Source organism: Centroberyx affinis, unplaced genomic scaffold (assembly GCF_046629955.1).
Source record: "Centroberyx affinis isolate AG114_WGS23_722 - 3 ecotype Tasmania unplaced genomic scaffold, CSIRO-AGI_Caff_v1 ptg007383l_1, whole genome shotgun sequence".
NCBI lineage: Eukaryota > Metazoa > Chordata > Actinopteri > Beryciformes > Berycidae > Centroberyx > Centroberyx affinis.
This window is the reverse complement of record NW_027283725.1, coordinates 17,501-36,803: the sequence shown is the minus strand read 5'-3', so window position 1 is coordinate 36,803 and position 19,303 is coordinate 17,501. Positions and strand designations below refer to the sequence as shown.

Sequence of the window (19,303 nt, the reverse complement as noted above, 5' to 3'; positions counted from 1 at the left end):
AGAGGAGAACTGACAGTGAATAACATACATAGCGATGATCTTTGACCGTGTTTCATTATGCAGCATGATGCTTTATGTCCATTTCACATTAGGTGGGCACTGACTACATCATTTGACTGACAGCTGTCACTCACGTGAGCAGGCCAACGGGGAGTCGATGGGGTGGTCAGCTGACCGGTAGTAGGTGGGGATACAGCGCTCACAGTTGACTCCAGTGGTGTGGTGCTGAGGGGAGAGGGAGGAAAATATATCATTAAAATTTACTCCATTACAGTTACTAGATCAGATTACATTCAGATTCAGATTACTTTGCTTTATTTGGGTTATAAGGGTACAGATAAGACAAAGTGGAAAATTACAAAGTTCAGGAAATGTATTTCAAGTTTGCATACAAACAAAAATGTTCTTCTTTTATGCAATAGAATAGAGTAGAGTGAATCCCTTACCTGGCAGTTGAGGCAGACTCCGCCCCCTCTGTGGTGTCCGTGGGTATCAAGGCTGGCTCTCCTCTGGTCAACCTCCGGGTCGTAGTAACAGTCAAACGAGTGGCGGTGACAGTTACACTCTGAAACACAATAAACACTACAGTTACACTCTGAAACACACAGGACATCATATACAGTTACACTCTGAAACACAACAAACACTACAGTTACACTCTGAAACACACAACAAACCTACAGTTACACTCTGAAACACACAGGACATCATATACAGTTACACTCTGAAACACACAACAACATACACTACAGTTACTCTCTGAAACACACAGAACTTAAAATACTTACTCAAATACTCATAAGAAATTCTAAGAGTTTGATGTTGAGGGTTTTTTTAGATTCACAAATGGGTCACATAAGGTGGCATGTGAACACATGTCAACACACAGGCAAAAACACAGACAGGCTAAAGAGGACACAGACACTCAGATAAACACACACACACACACACACAGTGCCACACACACACACACATCAGGCTGAAACAACACAGTAAACATCCACCTGGGGGGTAAAACCTGCTGCTACCCAGGAGAAGAGAAGGAGGAAAGAAGGAAGAGAGAGAACGATGAGAAGGAGTTAGTGTCTGTAAAGCAAGAAAATCGGCACTTTAAGTTGATCAAGAATCGACAAGGGAGAGAAAAATTAGGGAGAAGTTGCAGAGGAGGAATGGAGGAAAGAGACAGACGGGGTTGGAAGAAAGGAGAAACTAGATCACATGTCAAGCATTAAGGGATGAGAAGACACCAACCACAGTCTTCTACTGTCGGCTCATCATTCTGTCAATCAAGGGGTTAAGTTACCTATTATCCTTTGAAAACTGCCGTAATTCGTTTTAATTTTCTTCCACCATCATTTCGGTAGATATCTCAATTTGGAGTAAGATTCTTCAGCGGTGCAGTAAAATTTAAATATGATCTCAAACATAATATTTCCCGTGGCAGAGTGTCATCTCCACACCGCAGCCGGCCCTCTGAACCGACTCCAAACCTGGTTTTTGTTTCTTCTGGCAGGTGTTCATATTTCATAGAAGATTACACACAGCTAAGGATCATATTTAGGATGTTTCAAAACAAATAAAAAAAGATGAGAAGAGACAGAGCTGTAATTAGCAGAACCACACGGGGCTCAGAAGTGACAGGATATATTTTTCCCTAAAGGGGGCCTTTGATGGAATTACATTATGTTTCATAAATGATCAAAGTCAGCTGTCAAAAGTCTGAAGTTTAGATAGTGAGCTTGGGTTATGTTATGAATAATAAAAGGGTTTTATGGCTGATCAAAGTCAGTGATCAAAAGGCGGGTGCTATCTCTGTAAAGGTTTACTCTATCAAAGACTTGGATTTGTAGTTTTTTTTTTTTTTTTAAAAGAGAGTTCTTTCAAAGCCTCTAGAAAAACAACATGAGAGGAACTGACTTTCTCCACCATTCTACAAATGTACAGTACAGGAGGCTGTCTATTAAAAATACAGACTAATTCAATCTTAACTAAATCCACGTTTTCAAAGTAATGTATTTTTTCCATGGAGATATTTGCACATCCAACTATCTCCGATGCAGGTGCGTTGGAAAGCATCACTTCAGTCTTGAGAAGATCCTGCACACTGCCCACACTCTATTATCTTTAAATAATACATTTTACTTTTATATTTACATGTATTTTCTGTCACGTTTACCCAGTGTGACACAGAAGGAGTTCAACAGCAGAACAAGCTTCAATTCCAAGATCAAATACATTACAAACAAACCATAGTGAGGAGTGCGAGATATAATATTTCGGTGTTCCTATAATGATCATCTATAAAACAGCCAGGTAAAAAAGATATTCCTATGGATTTCTGTGTCTCGCCCAAAGTGCCATGTTTCTCACCAGGCTGACAACCGCCATCTGGTTTCTCTCTGTCTCAACATACAACATAATGTATTTGACCTGAACAACCCCCCATACACCTGTCAGATAACTAACTGCCTGTGCCTCTGAAAACAGCTCAGAGGGCAGATGTTCAGACATTTGGCCCCATCTACACAAGAAGAAGAACCTAACCTAACCCCTAGGCTACCGCTGCCTTTGAGGAAGAAGAAGAAGAAGAAGAAGAAGAAGAAGACTCAGAAGTAGAAGTAGAAGTAGAAGTAGAAGAAGAAGACAATGAAGGAACCACAGTGGAACCACAGCAGACTGTAATTTATCAGCATCTGTTTTAAAAGACGAAGAAGAGCCGTTTGGAGTGAAGAGGAAGAGGTGTATTCTGGGAAACACGGAGATTAGATTATCTGGGAAGAAAGAAACGGACGTCCGACATCCCAAATTTAAATTTAGCGGCACGTATGTAAGAAAGATAACACACACACTAGAAAACACACACACACACACACACCTGCAATCCCAGACACACAGACATGAAAAGAACGGGAAACAAAGATGTAAACACATGCACACATGCATATATGCACATGTAGATTACATACATTTCACTCTTAATCTTAGATTTACGCATATGAGAATGACTTAGACACACACACACACACACACACACACACACCAGACCAAAGGTTTTTCTCTTCACAGTGTCTGTGAAACCCTCAGATAGCTTTTTGTCCTTATCAGCCCCTCAGCGCCTGGGAGGTGCCGGCTAAATAAACCAGCGCTCCTTATCCGCCGGCCCTGACTCCAGCCTGATAGCACTGAGTGTTTTTCTCAGACTTGAGGCACGTTTGATTTTTTTTTTTTTTTTTTTTTTTTTTCCTTAAACATCCAAATAGCTCTAAAAGCAGCTGCACAACTTCTCCATGCTGGAAGTTAGACAAGGGATGAGCCAAGAAGAGCTGAACTCCTCAGCATCAGAATCGGAAACAAAAACGGTTTTGAAATCATTTAAATTGGCAGATGCAACAAATGTGCCGGAATTTATCTTGGTGACCTTGGTCCAGAGATATATTGACAACTTCCAGAGCTTCACAGTAGATACACATGACAAAAACAGGGCAAAGGAACAGTATAAAGCATATTCTGTCAACTCTTTTGACCCTAATATCTTCATTCTCCATTTTTTGGATGATTGTTCATATCTATTCTTGGATGAAACCCATATCTGATACCAATATGAACTGTCAGCGATGTCATAAAGACACATGTGACACAGAGTAACAACAACAAAAGTCTCATCCGTTTTTGTACCTACACTTCTCTCACTGGCTTCCAACACATCCTGGTTCAGGTCTGTGTGTCCCAGTTCTATTATCTATCTGTTTGTCTTTCTTTCCTTTGTTGTGTCTCGTCGTCTCCATGCCAACGCCGGCTCGGCCGAACTGCCACGCCGCCAAAATGATGACGACTGTCTCAGGCGAATGACGTGAGATTTACTTATTGTCACGGCAACACCGAGAAATTCTGATTTGAGAGTTCAAATACAAGTCGCATGAAGGCTGCATACCAATATGCATATGTGCCAAAGCTTTGCCACCTCATATAAGACATTCATTCATTTTATAATGCAATACTAAGATTGTTTTATATTCTTTGTGTTTGTGTGTGTAATATGACCTCTATTTTTCATGTGTGTGTGTGTATGTATGTATATGTGTATCAGTGTATCTGTATGAATGTATGTAGTTATGTGTGTGTATATTTGTGTGTATGTATATATGTATATACATATGTATATATATATATATATATTCTAGTATTTTTTTCATGTGTATTATTTTTAGCCTGTGTCTCATAACTCTAAATGAGTGGTCCTCAACCTCCTTTTTTATTGGGGTACTGTGTTTGTTGCTCTGTTTGACCATAAATAAAATTCTATCTATCTATCTATCTATCTATCTATCTATCTATCTATCTATCTATCTATCTATCTATCTATCTATCTACAGTATCAGTACAGTATCTACCTACCTACCTACCTCGGAATCAGATTTATTTTATCACATATCCATGCGGTCCAGATTGGAATTGAAAAAATGAGACTTTTTCTGTTCACCATGACTAGACATGTGAGTCATGTGAGGGGAAAAAAAAAATCAGAATCAGGACTCATTCAGCTGCAGTGTGAACGGAGCCTTATCCACTGCAGATGAAGCTGTGGTATCAGTCACAGTTTGACTGTAATCTTGCCGCTCCACAGCTGCTGTATATCTGCATCTCTCTGTTTTCTTTCATATCACTTTACCCTTTAGTGACCTTCTCCTCATTGTGATATCCATGCTGTTCCTTGTTAAATATAACTAGGGCTTTGATAATAGGTGGCTCCTGCACGTAAATATAACCAGAGCTTTGATAACACCAAGTTCACCCCGACAGGCTGCAGTTATACTGTGCACCATTACAGCTGAGATATAATCCTGATTATTAACCTTGATGAAATGCTTCTATATTGCCAACATGCCAATATTCTACGATTATTAATTAAAACAAAAAACATGAAATACAGTTAGTTTACATCTGAACTCCCATTAAAAATGAATGGGAGTTCTGTTTGTAAATGTGTAAATTTAATTTAACTAGTGCCTTTTATTTTTAAGTTGTACTCTTTTATTTTAACTACACCGAGAGAAGACAGGAGAAATCTCATTGTACCATATGTCTCATTGTATTGAGTATAATGACAATAAAGATCATTCTATTCTATTCTATTCTATTCTAAAAAAAAAAATTAAACACTCCTGACTTAGATATACAGACTTTCATTACAAAAGAAGATATCCATGATTGCTGTCATGAAAGTAAATCACATTAACTATTCAACTATAACTATAAAATATTAAAGTTAGTCATTTTCAGACCTTTGCAACCAAATAGTTGTGTTTCCAGGTTAGAATCGTCTGTGTGTTTTTAAAATTTGGACCGCTAACTCACATTCCAAGTAGCAAGTTCTTTTTCCAAAATTAATATATAGCGTTTTGGAATTATATTTTTCATATATACACCTGCCTGTGTGTGTAAGTTCACTGCAGCATAACAGCTCCAGTGACTGGTCAGCTTCATTAAACAAGGTGAAGTAGTTTAACCAACACATGGAAGAACGCACATTCCTTTACAGGGATCAATGATTAGACCTACAGAACCGGAAGGGGGGTGGGGTGTGTGTGTGTGTGTGTGTGTGTGTGTGTGAGAGAGAGAGAGAGAAAGAGAGAGAGCAACAGTGTGTGTGCAGGTATAGTATTTAAGTACTGGTGGTTATATATATACATTATATTCTTGTCTGTGCTTGGTATCAGGTTGTACTCACGTTCACACTCGTTAGCACTGTAGGTCGTGGCCGGTTTCCATGGTAACTGGTTGTATCCGGGGCAACACTGGTTACATGATACGCCGCAGGTGTTGTGTTGGCAGTCACACTGTAACCTGTAAACAACAACAATAAGAATATGAGTCAACAAAACAACAAACACTATGTACTATACGAGAAAAGTCTGATTTTGACTGCACTTTTTCATTTCTCTCTTTTACACACACACACACACACACACACACACACACACACACACTCCAGTCACAAGAGGCTGAACCATGCCATGGTATGTACCTATCCCAGCCGATTGTGTTTTGGCTAAAACATCATTTGAACTTTTCTCAGAAGTTCACATTCCTCTACCTCTTAACCTGCTACTGTCACATCAAAGAGGAACACAGAGAAAGAAAGAAAGAAAGGGAAAGAAAAGAAAAGAGAGAGAGAGAGACCCCACAACAATGAAGGAGTTAATCTTTCTCCTCGGTCGACAGCGGCTGACTGCTTCACCCCGGCTTTTAATCGGATTAGGCTGTAAACCTGCGGCCTGCGGAGTGTGGCCAAAACACAGCAGGCAGAGCAGAGGAGAAACCCTACGAACACCGCTCTGTCTCTGAGGCTCTGAACCGCCCAGAGAGAGAGAGAGAGAGAGAGAGAGAGAGAGAGAGAGAGACCAACACACAGAGAGAGAGAGAGAGAGACCAACACACAGAGAGAGCGACGACGCCACGAGTCATGGGACCGGGAAGGATCATCTAAGGCAAAAACAAATCCACCAAAATCACTTTACTCTTGTTTTAACTCTCAACATGGACCACCAGGGGTCCTTGAGGGGGTTCCAGGGGGTCTCCAGCAAATTCGTGAATTGTTAAACTTCACCATTATTCCATTTACAAGAAGTTAACACAATTAGAGAATGTAGAAGAAAGACTATTTTTGATCATAGTTTCTCTGTTATCTCTCTACCTACAATATAGATAGTCATGGGATTCTGGACAAAATCATATCTGACAATAAAAATATTCTCAGATTTGGGTCCAAGAGACAAAATTTAATTAAATGGGGGTCCGTGGCCCTAATGTGGATTAAATTAGGGTCCTTGATATGAAAAAGGTAGAGAATCACTGCCTTAAATCACTCCTACACTCCTACATGCTGTATATCTGTTTTGGGCGACCTGATGTTCATCACTGAATGTTTCAAAAACACAGATGATTCCCATCCTCAAAACAAAACTATTTTGTAAGCAAAGGTCTTAGTAGGTGAGTCACAGCTTTGTAAGAATAAAGTTTCTTTCAGAATATCATATTTTGCGATGAAACCTTTCAGATATTTGTGAACATTAACGACTCAATCTCAAAACTACAAACTAGAGAAACTCATGGTCTGATACTGCAATGATAAATACTTTTAAAGTTACTTTCCAACCACAGTGAAACACATAAGTACTGGAATAGCAACCTAATCTTGTTTTTCTTGGCTTTCCTCATCTTTTGCTGGTGACTCACTACCAGTGTGACTTTGTTGTGAAAAGACTAATATAGAGGCAAAAGAGCTGACTTTGCTTCTGGGTCTTTGTTGGCATCCATGTTAACCATACACCAGATAAAATGAACCAACTTTAACTAACTGACCCTGCCCTTAAACTTAAGACTTAATAACACACTGTACACACCCATCAAGCATTTTGGCATTGACTAAACATTGATATAACATCCCCAAAATCAGAAACTTCATACATCCATAGTCGTCCAGAGCTGCTGCCTGCATCGTTTTGTGGATTTTCAACCTAAATATCTTTCTGATATCAGTTCAAAACAGTTTCCAGAGCTGTTTTAATATGAATTTTTTACCGTGCCATAATATCACAGTGTGAACAATTTGGCGTTCATGTAGGTCGGAGATGAAACTGCACATCATGTGAAACCTTAAGAGTTTGGAATTGCTAAGGGGAGATAATGGGGGGGTTATTACTGTCTAAAAAGAAAAGTATGAATCTGTAATACTGTTTCATCATATGTGCAGATTGTTGAATAAAATTTGGTTACAAAAAAGTTTGGAATTGATAGGAAATATTCCACAGTCTGTTGTGGGTTGACGGCGAGATATGTTTGACACATGCACCGTGCATCTGCGGAGTCATGTATAGCTGAATTTCTATGTACTAATGTGTGTAAACTTTGTGTTTATTTCACCAAATGTACCTCCCTTTATTTTATTTTTTTCCCTTTCTAACATCATTGTTTTATTATGGCCCTTGTCTGGAGGTAGGGGTGGGGGGGGGGACTGGTCTTGTGGGATTATTACTCGATCTTATTTGTTTTTTTATATCCTTGACACTTCAATTCTGTGTTTTCTCCTGTAAACTGCTCTCTGTGTCTGAGAAAAAGTCAATAAATAAATTGTTTAAAAAAAAAAAAAGAGTTTGGAATTGGACTTGGCCTCCTCCTCCTGCTCCTGTCACCATCCGTCAAACGCTTGTGGGGGAATAACTATTAATAACACATATTCTAATAATTTCTACCTACTTGTACAGTATTGTAAGCGTTCAGAATGGTTGGAAACACGTGTGGAAGGTGGAGCAGTGTGTGTCTGAGAGTGTGTGGGCCCTGTTCAGCCCTGTGGGAGGCTGCTCTCCTCTCTGCCTCAGCTGATAACATGCCTGTGGATTGTGTTTCTGCAGGCTGCATGATTGTGTTTCCAGCTTTCACCTTCACTATCAGATCCATTCATTCATTCAATCTCCCTCTCTTTCTTTTTTTTTTTTCACTTTCTCTCTTTCTTAATTTAGTGTTCATGCTTTTCTGTCTGTACTGTATAATGAAGACAGGAGGTAAACACAATAGGGTATAAAAATGATTCATACTCAAAGCAGCGGCACACACACCTGCCCTCCATTTGCTCTTTCACACACACACACACACACACACACACACACTTGGCCCTCACACACTTTCCCTAACTCTCTCTCTCTCTCTCTCTCTCTCTCTCTCTCTCTCATTTACTCAAACACACACACGTTTTTAACTCTCACACGCTCACTCATGCATCTCCTAACTCTCTCACTCCCCAACCTCCCTCTCTCTCTCTCTCTCTCTCTCTCTCTCTCTTCTGCTCTCTCGCTCTCCATCCCTCCTTCCTCTCCTCCCACTCCTCCCTCGCTATCAGGTTCGTTCAAGCCTTTTAGGAAATGACTTTCAATGGAGGGTTTTCCACCCAGTTTCACTGCTTCCTGGTTTAAAACAGGAGCTGGGGGACCGGGCAGCTTCCGGAGCGGAGCAGATAAAACCTCGTCCATCACTCCAGGGGGGATTCTGCTGAATTTCACTTGGCCTCTTGACTTCTGGATTTCAAATAAACTTTTGAAACACATTTGAAGTCAGCAAAAGTTCTCATCACCTCAGAAAGCTGTGTGCGTACCGTACCTTTAAACTACAAACGGTCAAGTTTCTCCCGGTCATAATGAGATCAACAATGCAGCTGCAGGCAGACCGTTTCAGTTAAACACAGATCTAGAAAGGACTGGATCGAACTCATGACGGTTACAGCCTCATACGAGTTAACGTTAGCCAAGCTGAAAGATAATGTGTCTAAATTCACTGAAATGTGGGGTAGCTTCCTCAGTATTATTAAGGGTGGGGATCACTAGATAGCAATATGTAATAGAAAGCCTTAAAATATGTCATGTAGAGTGTTGTGTGTTGTGGTGGGGGGGGGAGATGTTGTGACCTATCATGCTGTGCTGTTGTGTTTGCTTTTGTTTTTTTTGTTATTTTTGTTTTCTATCTGCGTTTGTGTACTTTGTTACCTGTAGACTACCACGTGAAAAGTATGTTTTGTATTGTAATGTTGCAGGTTAAAAATAAAAAAATGTAAATGATAAAAAAAAAACCCCCACAGATCTAGAGTTACCAGACCTGGGATCATCTATCAGACACCTGCTTGACGTAAACAGCGTCAAACAAAGTCCGGGGGTTGATGTAAGATCTGGGATTAAAACGTCCGCTGCTCCACATTCCTTCGCTACATAACAGAGATCCGACTCAAACGCCTGATGAGGTGAGAAACGGATTTATTTGCATTCCACCTCCTGCGTTTTCATCAATCAAACACCTGCTTGGCTGAAGCATGAAGCGCAGGAGTAAAATATTCTCAGTTTTAGATGTATTCACTGTAACGGACATCTGATTTCTCAACTCGCAGGACATTTTTCAACCTTTATTTTTCAACCTTTAGTTATCCAGTGAAGGTTTTCTGAACATATTTGCCCTTTTCCAGCAACACCTTGCTCCACATTGTTAAATTTATAAACCCTGCCTTAACGGGAGCGCAATCCAGATCTCCACTCCATCTCACTGACCATAACTTGTGTTTTAAATACCATTCTCCCCCCCAGATGACATTTTTATGTCCACTGGCTTGGTGATAAGTAGTTTGAATGGCAGTTTCAAAGCAGAGTTTACATTTCAGGATGGCCGTTTAAACTGTTTGACAGGATTCTCTCTCACACGCACAGACTGCTTTTTTCCATTGAGGTTAATCTTTCTTTTATGTATTAAACACCCCGATGAGTCACAAATTATCTTCTATCTTCATCTCCTGAAGCTCAGTCCATCCTTTCGCGATGCCAAATAGCTGTAGACTACCTCTTGGAGAAATCTAATCAATCCAAATGTTTTTCCCCCCCTTTCGTTTTATTCCTGACTGACCTTTAGCTCTGTGCTCGCTCTCAGTAAGGTGCCTGGACTGAAGCTGATTGGGAAAAGATCTCAGGAGAGCAGACATGTTGAAAAGGCAATTTACATTAACAACCTCCCTGCTTTCCACACAAGTCTCCCTCCTCTCTCTCTCTCCTCTCTCCTGCTTTTCTTTCTCTCTCTTGTGTATCGTCCTCTATTGATTTATCAGCTAACAACAGAGGCTTTGCAGTTGCATCACAAATCTAACAAAAACCACAGCTGGTGTCATGATGGAGGTCCAATGGAGAAATGGCTGTGCGCAAAAAATTTATAGTTATAGAACAACTGTTGTGTTGTGTCTGTAGATCCATTCAGTAACGTTCTCAGTAAAAGTGAATAGTGTGATAAGGTGGATTTGTTTCCAAATGTAGGTTACTGTGACACAGTAAAATGTCTTGTCTTTAGCCCTAGTCTCTACTCCAAAACATGAAGAGTTGGAGCTTGAGAAGAGTCAGCTCAGTTAACCTGAACAAACTGTTAGCTAGCTAACTAGCCAGCAAACACACTGATGTTAATGTGAACATGCTAACGCTAGCTGCTACTAGCTACGTTAGCTAGTGTGCTAATCAGATGTGTTAACAACAAGACAGTGATGGTTAGCTGACCAGATAGCTAGCTAACAAGCTAATATTATCTAAATCAATCATATGTATTATCAGTGGCAAAATGATCAGTTCCCAGTCAAAAACAGCACAGAAAGATGGATAGCTGAAGTCTCTGGGATCTGTTTTTGTTTGTTTGTTTTGTGTTGTATATTGTTGTTTTTTATGGCATTTTAAAATGTAGGCTATGCATGGTTGTATGTAAGTGTATGGTTGTATTTTGTAAATGTGTATGTATGAGTATGAATGTATGGGTGCATGTGTGTATATAGATATGTATAGTTTTATATTTTTATGATGTACAATCATGTAGACATATTGTAGAGATATTTCTATTTATATTAATGTAAATTCTGCTTCTATACAGTTGTTAACTGTGAGCATGAATAGCCTACTAATAAACTCAAACTCAAACTCAAATTAACCATGTGTTTAAAAACACAATCAGCTGATCACAGCTACTGTTGCCTCCAATAGACCTCCAATATGGCCGCCAGTATGTGTGTTACCTCACCTGAAAGCCCCCTATTCCCTTGCCTTCCAAAAATATGTGCCCCCCCCTCTCCTTTATTACCTCCCTCTGCTCTCCTCCACCCTCAATCATGCTTGGAATTCACTCTGATTTTACTGACTGCACACAGAGGAATGATGTATAGAAGCATAAACACACATAACTTCTCTCCCTCTGCAATTCCTTCCCCCTTTTTGCTTTGTTTTTGCCCCTACACTCTACTAATCCCTACAGGGAAATTATCTTTTCTCTTGCTCCCTCCCACCCCTACAGAGAGGTCAGAGGTCAGGCTCGGCTACAGAGCAGCACCCATGGAGCCGGTAGGGGTTCAGTGTCTTGCTCAAAGACACTTCAGCAGGGCGGATGCTTGCTGTCATGGGGACTTGAATCTGGGACTTCTGCTTGAATGACAGTCTTCCAAACCACTGAGCCACTCCGCTGCACATGGACACACACATGTACAGGAAAAGTACATACACACACAGGTTCAGACACGCACGCACACACACACACACTGGCTGTGCTAATGAGTAACCCAGATGTAGCCTCCCCTCTCGATGCCCTGATCCCGAACTGGAGGTGATGCATAGCAAAGTGAAACCAAATGATGTGAAACAGAACAAGCTATACAAGTAAGCAGCCAGCTGGCACCAATATGAACCACAACAACACACTGTAAGCCTATGTTTTTCAATAAATTCTCCATTTATCATACTTAAGTTTTTCGGTCTTGAATGTTTTCATGCAAAGTATAAGTACCTTTTATGTTTAGGTGAGTGTTCCAAAAAAAAAAGTCAAAATACCTGTCCTTAAATGAACAAAATGTTACAGTAACTGCATTGTTGAAACCGCAAAAAAAAAAACAGGCATTCCTGGAACTCAACATTTTCCAAACAACATTACCAGAAAAAACAGAAAATATGAACAACTCCTGGAAATTGTGATCCATATTGTGTATGGTGATACTGCCTGGAAAGATGGTGAATTACTGTAAATGGATGAAAATGTAAGGTTATTCTAAGGGATTACTGGTTCGTAGGGAGCGCTATATATAACAACTGGCAGATATCGTTAATGATAATGGCCTTCGCTCTTTTAATGAACTTTTGACTGTTGAAGTCTGTCTGCTGTACATCATCTGGAGGTTGAATGTTAGAGTCCACCACCCACCGAGGCAGGAGAATGAAAAGCCCCGACCATAACCATAACCCGATCTAATGATGGTTAAATAAATACATTAAAAGCACCCAGATGTGTGGTTTTGGCTCGGGCATCATATCCAACCTCCTATAGCTCTTTACAGCAGATACACACACTCACACACACACATACACACTCAGCTCAGTATATCATAAGGGACTGAAGCCAGGTCTCCATGCAGGCTTCAGCAGGTCTAGTATATTTAGGCTTACTGTGCACTCCGGTCCTGCTACTCATCATGTAAAGTCTCTGGTTACATTCTCTGTTGAGCTTTCATGTTATCAACTTGACATGTACAGTATAAACACACATGTACTGTAAGGAGAACATGCTTAAAGTCAGAAAACGCCTTGCCTTATGTGTACAAGCGTATATAGCACATTATACATTATTAGATTAAAAAGGTAGCCCAAATTATTCTTAAAAAATGAATATCAGTTATGCTAAAACCTTCCCAAATCCATGCAATTCCAAAAAAACGATGTATATCTCAGGGATTGAAGCCACTACTCCAGAGATTAGCCTAGCCCAGGAGGTATATTTAGCTTAATTGTACTCTTTCAAAGGGTTACTCATCATCGCAGTCTGTTTAGAGACATTCTCTGTTAAACTCTCATACATTATCATGGCTGTATAAACACCATCTACAGCATAAACAGTAAAAAAAAAAAAAAAAAGAATATGAAATGCCTAGCCGTGTGGTTAGGGTGCCAAGAACATATTAAAGTACACACATGAGACCTGAAATATGCGATTGCAGCCATTAAAACACCTCAAAGTAGTTAAATTATACAGAAATGTGTCTCAGTCTGGGAATACTTTTGGGATACTGTTTCTTCTTAGCATTTGTTTTAACCTGCAGTGCCAGATGGGTGAGGTTTGCCACAAGGGACAATATAACGAGTCCTAGAAAGTTCAGAGTATTTTAAGGTCAATTTAGCATACTTTTCTGATTGACAACTTATCTGATGTGTTATCTGAACTGTTCATGGTTCGCATTTTATCTGGTTTTAATTGTATGAACATGCATGTGAGGAAAGGAGAGCACACACACACATCTGCTGGAAAGGATAAGCTGGCCGTCTTAGCTTGGAAACCTAACACATCCTGGGGAGAGGGTCTCATGCACGAGCAAGGTGTGTGTGTGTGTGTGTGTGTGTGTGTGTGTGTATGCAAGCAGATATGTGATTGCATGACAGTATATACAGTATATACACACACACACTACTCAAATCACCGCTTTTCCACAATCTGTCTTCTTATCGCGGCTTTTGGGCCCCCATAGATATTAAAAACACAGATCACACACACACACACACACACACACGTACACACAGTACATACAGTCCATCTGTTTGACCCGCCCCACACACACACACACTGGCAGACGCACAGCGGACAGGAGGTTAAGTGCTCTCCCCGCTCTAAAAGTGTCGGGCTGAAAGAGAAACACGTCAGATTTCAACAGATTCCTGCTGTAGTTCAAACAAACACCTGACAGAGCGTCTGCTTATGGTCTGAAGCCACGAGATGAAGACTCAGATGAAGACATGTGGAGCATCGTTATGGTGTCTGTGCAAAATCCTACAGTGTGTGTGTGTGTGTGTGTGTGTGTGTGTGTGTGTGTGTGTGTGTGTCTAAGTCATTCTCATATGTGTAAATCTAAGATCAAGAGTGAAATGTGTGTAATCTACATGTGCATATATGCATGTGTGTGCATGTGTTTACATCTTTGTTTCCCGTTCTTTTCATGTCTGTGTGTCTGGGATTGCAAGTGTGTGTGTGTGTGGTGTGTATGTGTGTGTGTGTGTGGTGTGTATGTGTGTGTGTGTGTGTGTTTTCTGGTGTGTGTTATCTTTCTTACATATGTGCCGCTAAATTTAAGTTTATGTTGGACGTCTGTTTCTTTCTTCCCAGATAATCTAATTTAAACCATTGTGGTTCCTTCATTGTCTTCTACTTCTACTTCTACTTCTTCTTCTACTTCTACTTCTTCTTCTACTTCTACTTCTACTTCTTCTTCTTCTTCAACAGATTCCTGCTGTAGTTCAAACAAACACCTGACAGAGCGTCTGTTTATGGTCTGAAGCCACGAGATACAGACTCAGATGAAGACATGTGGAGCATCGTTATAGTGTCTGTGCATAATCCTACAGTGTGTGTGTGTGTGTGAGTGTGTGTGTGTGTGTGTGTGTGAGTGTGAGTGTGTGTGTGTGTGTGTGTGTGTGAGGCTGGAAGACTGTAAAGACATTAGTGAGATAGAATCACGACATCCATTTCTATCCAAGCCGCAGGTTCATGTATAAACACAAAGCTTTACTGTGGAATTCAACCTATAAAAAAAAAATTATAATCTCTCTCATCCGTTATCTCACTGTCTTTCTCTGCTTTTCTTTCATTCTTTCTTTGTTTCTTTCACCTCTTCTATTTTTGCTTTCTTTCCTTTCCTTTCCTTCTTTTCTCTAGTTTCTTTCTTTCTTTCTTTCTTCCTGACGATCCCTTCCTCTCTCTGTCTCACTTGGTTCCTCATGTTTTCTCTTTTACTCCCTCCTCTCTCTTTCTCTTCATTTCTCAGCCGTTCCCTCGCTCATCCATCCTTCCATCCTTCATTTACAATTTCAGCGACGTGAATGCAACTGGTCTCGCTTTCTTTTCTCCCTTTCTCCCTCCATCCATCCTTCCTTCTCTCCATCCTTCCTTCCACAGGTCACTGACATGGATACAACTTGTCTGGTTTTTCTTTTCTAACCTGTCGTCATTTTTCAATCTCCTGTCATCCCTCCTATGCATCTTCCCATCCCTCCGTCCCTTCTCTTTCCTTTCATCCATGCCTACTTCCCCTTCATCACTCTCTCTATCCATTTTTCATCCTCAGGTCACTGGTAGAGCGCAGCATGCGGGAATCTAATGCAAAATGGATATTTTCTTTGTAACCTGCTTGTCTTTCTTTTCCACAGTGAAAAGCCGTTCTCTTTGACTGCCGCTATACCTCTATACCCCCCCATCCCCCTCAAACACACACACACACACACACACACACACACACACACACACACACCTTCCTCTAAAATCCCTCCTTTCATCCTTAATTCCCAATTCACTGATGCACAACAATATGGAATGAGCTATATCACCGGATTTACCAGGAAGAACCTCTAGATACCTTTAACAAGTCTGTACGAGTGTGTGTGTGTGTGTGTGTGTGTGTGTGTGTGTGTGTGTGAGTGTGAGTGAGTGAGTGAGAGAAAGAGAGAGAGAGAAAAATAAGGAGATAGTAACATGGGGACTGTGTGTGTATGTGTGTGTGTGTGCATGCGTGGACATAGTCAATGCATTCATGGGATTTGACAGAGTAATGATGGCTTAGTGCAAAATCCTCCACACACTGTAGCCTGCAGGTAGAACACACACACACACACACATACACACACACACACACACACACACACACACACACACACACACACACACACACACACACACACTTCTTATTAAATTAAACACAGTGTAGCCTTCCACTTCTGAATCAGAGGGCTACACTTATTCCTAGTAATCAAATAGCCCCAAGACCGGAAAATCACACCACCCACACACACACACGCACACACACACACACACACACACACACACACACACACACACACACACACACACAGAATACGGTGCATCCACATACAATAAAAACAAGCTCCATCTTGTTCTACCGCCTCAACAATAAAGAAGGAAGGAAGTTTATTTTGTGGAAGTTGTAATCAGAAAACTTTATCTCTGTCTTCCTCTCTCATTCTCTCTGTCCGCCTCCAGCCGTTTCTCTCTCCTGTCATTGTATGTACAGACTGAGAAAACAACTCGTTCTCTACCTCTACCCTTCACCCTCTCCTTCTGTTTCAGACTACTTATTTCTCTCCTCCCCCTTCTCACACCGCTCCTTTTCCTCTGAGAGTTAAAGTGGTGATCAGTGAGATTCTTGTTGTTTTTTTATCACTTTGCCTCCATCATCCAGCAGAACTGTCTGTGCACAAATAATGTCTAAATAACAAGCAGCTAGAAGCAGAGAGCAGCTGAGTCAGCTTGTTGTGGTGTGGCTGTAGATCCATTCAGTAACGTTCTCAGTAAAAGTGAATAGTGTGATAAGGTGGATTTGTTTCCAAATGTAGGTTACTGTGACACAGTAAACTGTCTTGTCTTTAGCCCTAGTCTCTACTCCAAAACATGAAGAGTTGTAGCTTGAGAAGAATCAGGTCAGTTAACCTGAACAAACTGTTAGCTAGCTAACTAGCCAGCAAACACACTGATGTTAATGTGAACATGCTAATGCTAGCTGCTACTAGATATGTTTACGGTGACCAGACATCACGGTTTGTCCATGGATCAGTGATGAAATTATCAGCTCAGTCAGAAAACAGCATAGAAATGAACCGTCTGTTTAATTTTGCTGAGACGTCCAAGTCACACGTTTTGAAACACAATCAGGTGTTCACAGCTACTGTTGCCTAAGATCCATAAACCTCCAATATGGCCTCCAGAGGATGTGTTATGTCACCTGAAAGCCCTCTACAGCCCTCTGCTGTGCCATATCAATCAGCGATAGACAGTAGCAAGAGAAATGTATTTGAAAATGTTGCAGATTATTACTTTAAAGTGCGTCCTTGTTTATCTTCCTTCAGTTTCTCGTCACTAACGTCAGCTCCTACTCTCTCCTCTGTTTCCTCAGCAGGTCATCGTGCGTCAGATATGTGTTGGAACAGATCTCTATCTATATTTGCATACAGGTCTGTAGGTATGTCGGCTGGCTGAAGGAAGACAGCGCTGGCACCGACTGAAACCACAGTCAGAATAATTAAAACCCTTATGGCTGAGGTATGAAGAGCACAGCCTGGGTGAATGTAATTGAGTCATAGCTCGGGGATATGTATTTTGTTTTCGTAATGCGCTTTGTGTAGTGTGTGTGTGTGTGTGTGTGTCTATGTCTATGTCACCGCAATGGCATAAATCATTTTTTATAACCCACTGAGTTTACCAAGACTTCCTCTCATCTTTGTTCAATCTAGGACACAAATAAACCAACACACACACACACACACTCATGATAATACAGTCTGATTCCCTCTGTGTGTGTGTGTGTGTGTGTGTGTCTTACTTGTATGGGTCGGTGGGGTCCTTGGCGTTGCAGGCCTCAGCGTGTCCGTTACACACACAGCGTCCTCCGATGCTGATGTCCTTGATACTGTAGTAGTACTGCAGGGAAATAACGACATACAGTATAAATGAATGAATGTTTTTAAATGAGGTTCATGGGCTTAATACGTTTTATTTATATAATGCTTTTCTATGTACTCAAAGACGCTTTACATAGTAAACGAGATACACAAAAAACACATGAATGACAATATTGGGGTATAAGACAGTGAATAAAACCTTTTAAATATAAATAAATAAATAATAAATAATATTATAATAAATAAATAATATACAGTGAATAATATATAAGCTGAACAGTGATTGGTCTGCTCTGCTCTCACCCTGCGGGTGACGGTGGGGTCGCGGAGCGCCTTGCCCATCAGGTGGCCCAGCAGCGTGTTGGTTCTCAGGAAGCGGAGCCTGATGTTGGTGGCCTTGGTGAAGTCCCTCAGCACCGGGGAGTAGGAGAAGTTCATCGCACCGGGACGACCGTTCACCAGGGAGACCACAATCTGGGAGGGAGGGGGAGGGAGAAGAAGAATCGGAGAGTATTATAGGCAAACTAATACGTGTCAGGTGTGTAACCAAAAACAATGATCTTAGAGGAAAAAAGTAGCACATCCAAAAATAAAAGTAGTATTGCAGAGTACTCACTTTTCACTTCAATTTATTGGTGCACACACAATAATGCTGATGTGTTTCGGCCTACACAGCCTTCATCAGAGCAAATTATGTTTTGGACTGATATCAGAAAGATATTTAGGTCCCGATTTCACAAAATGTTGCAGGCAGCAACTATGGACAACTACTAAACTTGTATTTTGGTGCTGTATTTACACGGGTTTCAAATATTGGTGCAGGCCATCGTAACAACAACTATTCAACGTCAAAACTTTACTGTTTTACTGTCTCATGCACGCGGACACCTACACAAACTTAAATAGAGAAACAGCATGTGTATACATCTACATATTTACATATTTAGAGATGCACCTATGAACACACACCATGAGTATTTACTGGTGCAGATAGTTTACACATAGACAAACACACACACTTACCTCTCCATTCTCCAGTGGTACTATGCGTGAGTATTCAGTAGTGCAGATGACATCATTATCATGGTTGATTCTCTCAATGGTTCTCTGGCCAAAACGCTCAATACAGTCTCTCTTAGAGGCTAGACATACACACACACACATAAATGAAGACACATATGCACAAACACATGTAGGCACACACACATACACACACATAAACAAGGGAGAGAAAGGGGGAGAGAAAAGAAGGGCACATAATCAGTTACACCCTCGTCTTTGAAAAGGTGAAAACATCCCTTCAT

At 40.7% G+C, this 19,303-nt stretch overlaps 1 protein-coding gene across 1 annotated transcript in view; it reads right to left on the bottom strand.

Moving 5' to 3' along the window:
* Nucleotides 1-19,303, bottom strand: part of LOC139639559 (laminin subunit alpha-5-like) — a gene marked incomplete at both ends in the record, with an annotated part of 38,938 nt that overhangs the window by 16,238 nt on the left and 3,397 nt on the right. Inside the window, 6 exons of the mRNA XM_071513682.1 lie at nucleotides 135-225; nucleotides 447-565; nucleotides 5,729-5,844; nucleotides 17,921-18,018; nucleotides 18,303-18,473; nucleotides 19,023-19,141. Coding sequence (XP_071369783.1) covers nucleotides 135-225; nucleotides 447-565; nucleotides 5,729-5,844; nucleotides 17,921-18,018; nucleotides 18,303-18,473; nucleotides 19,023-19,141 — 714 coding nt within the window. The remainder of the gene's footprint in view (nucleotides 1-134; nucleotides 226-446; nucleotides 566-5,728; nucleotides 5,845-17,920; nucleotides 18,019-18,302; nucleotides 18,474-19,022; nucleotides 19,142-19,303) is intronic.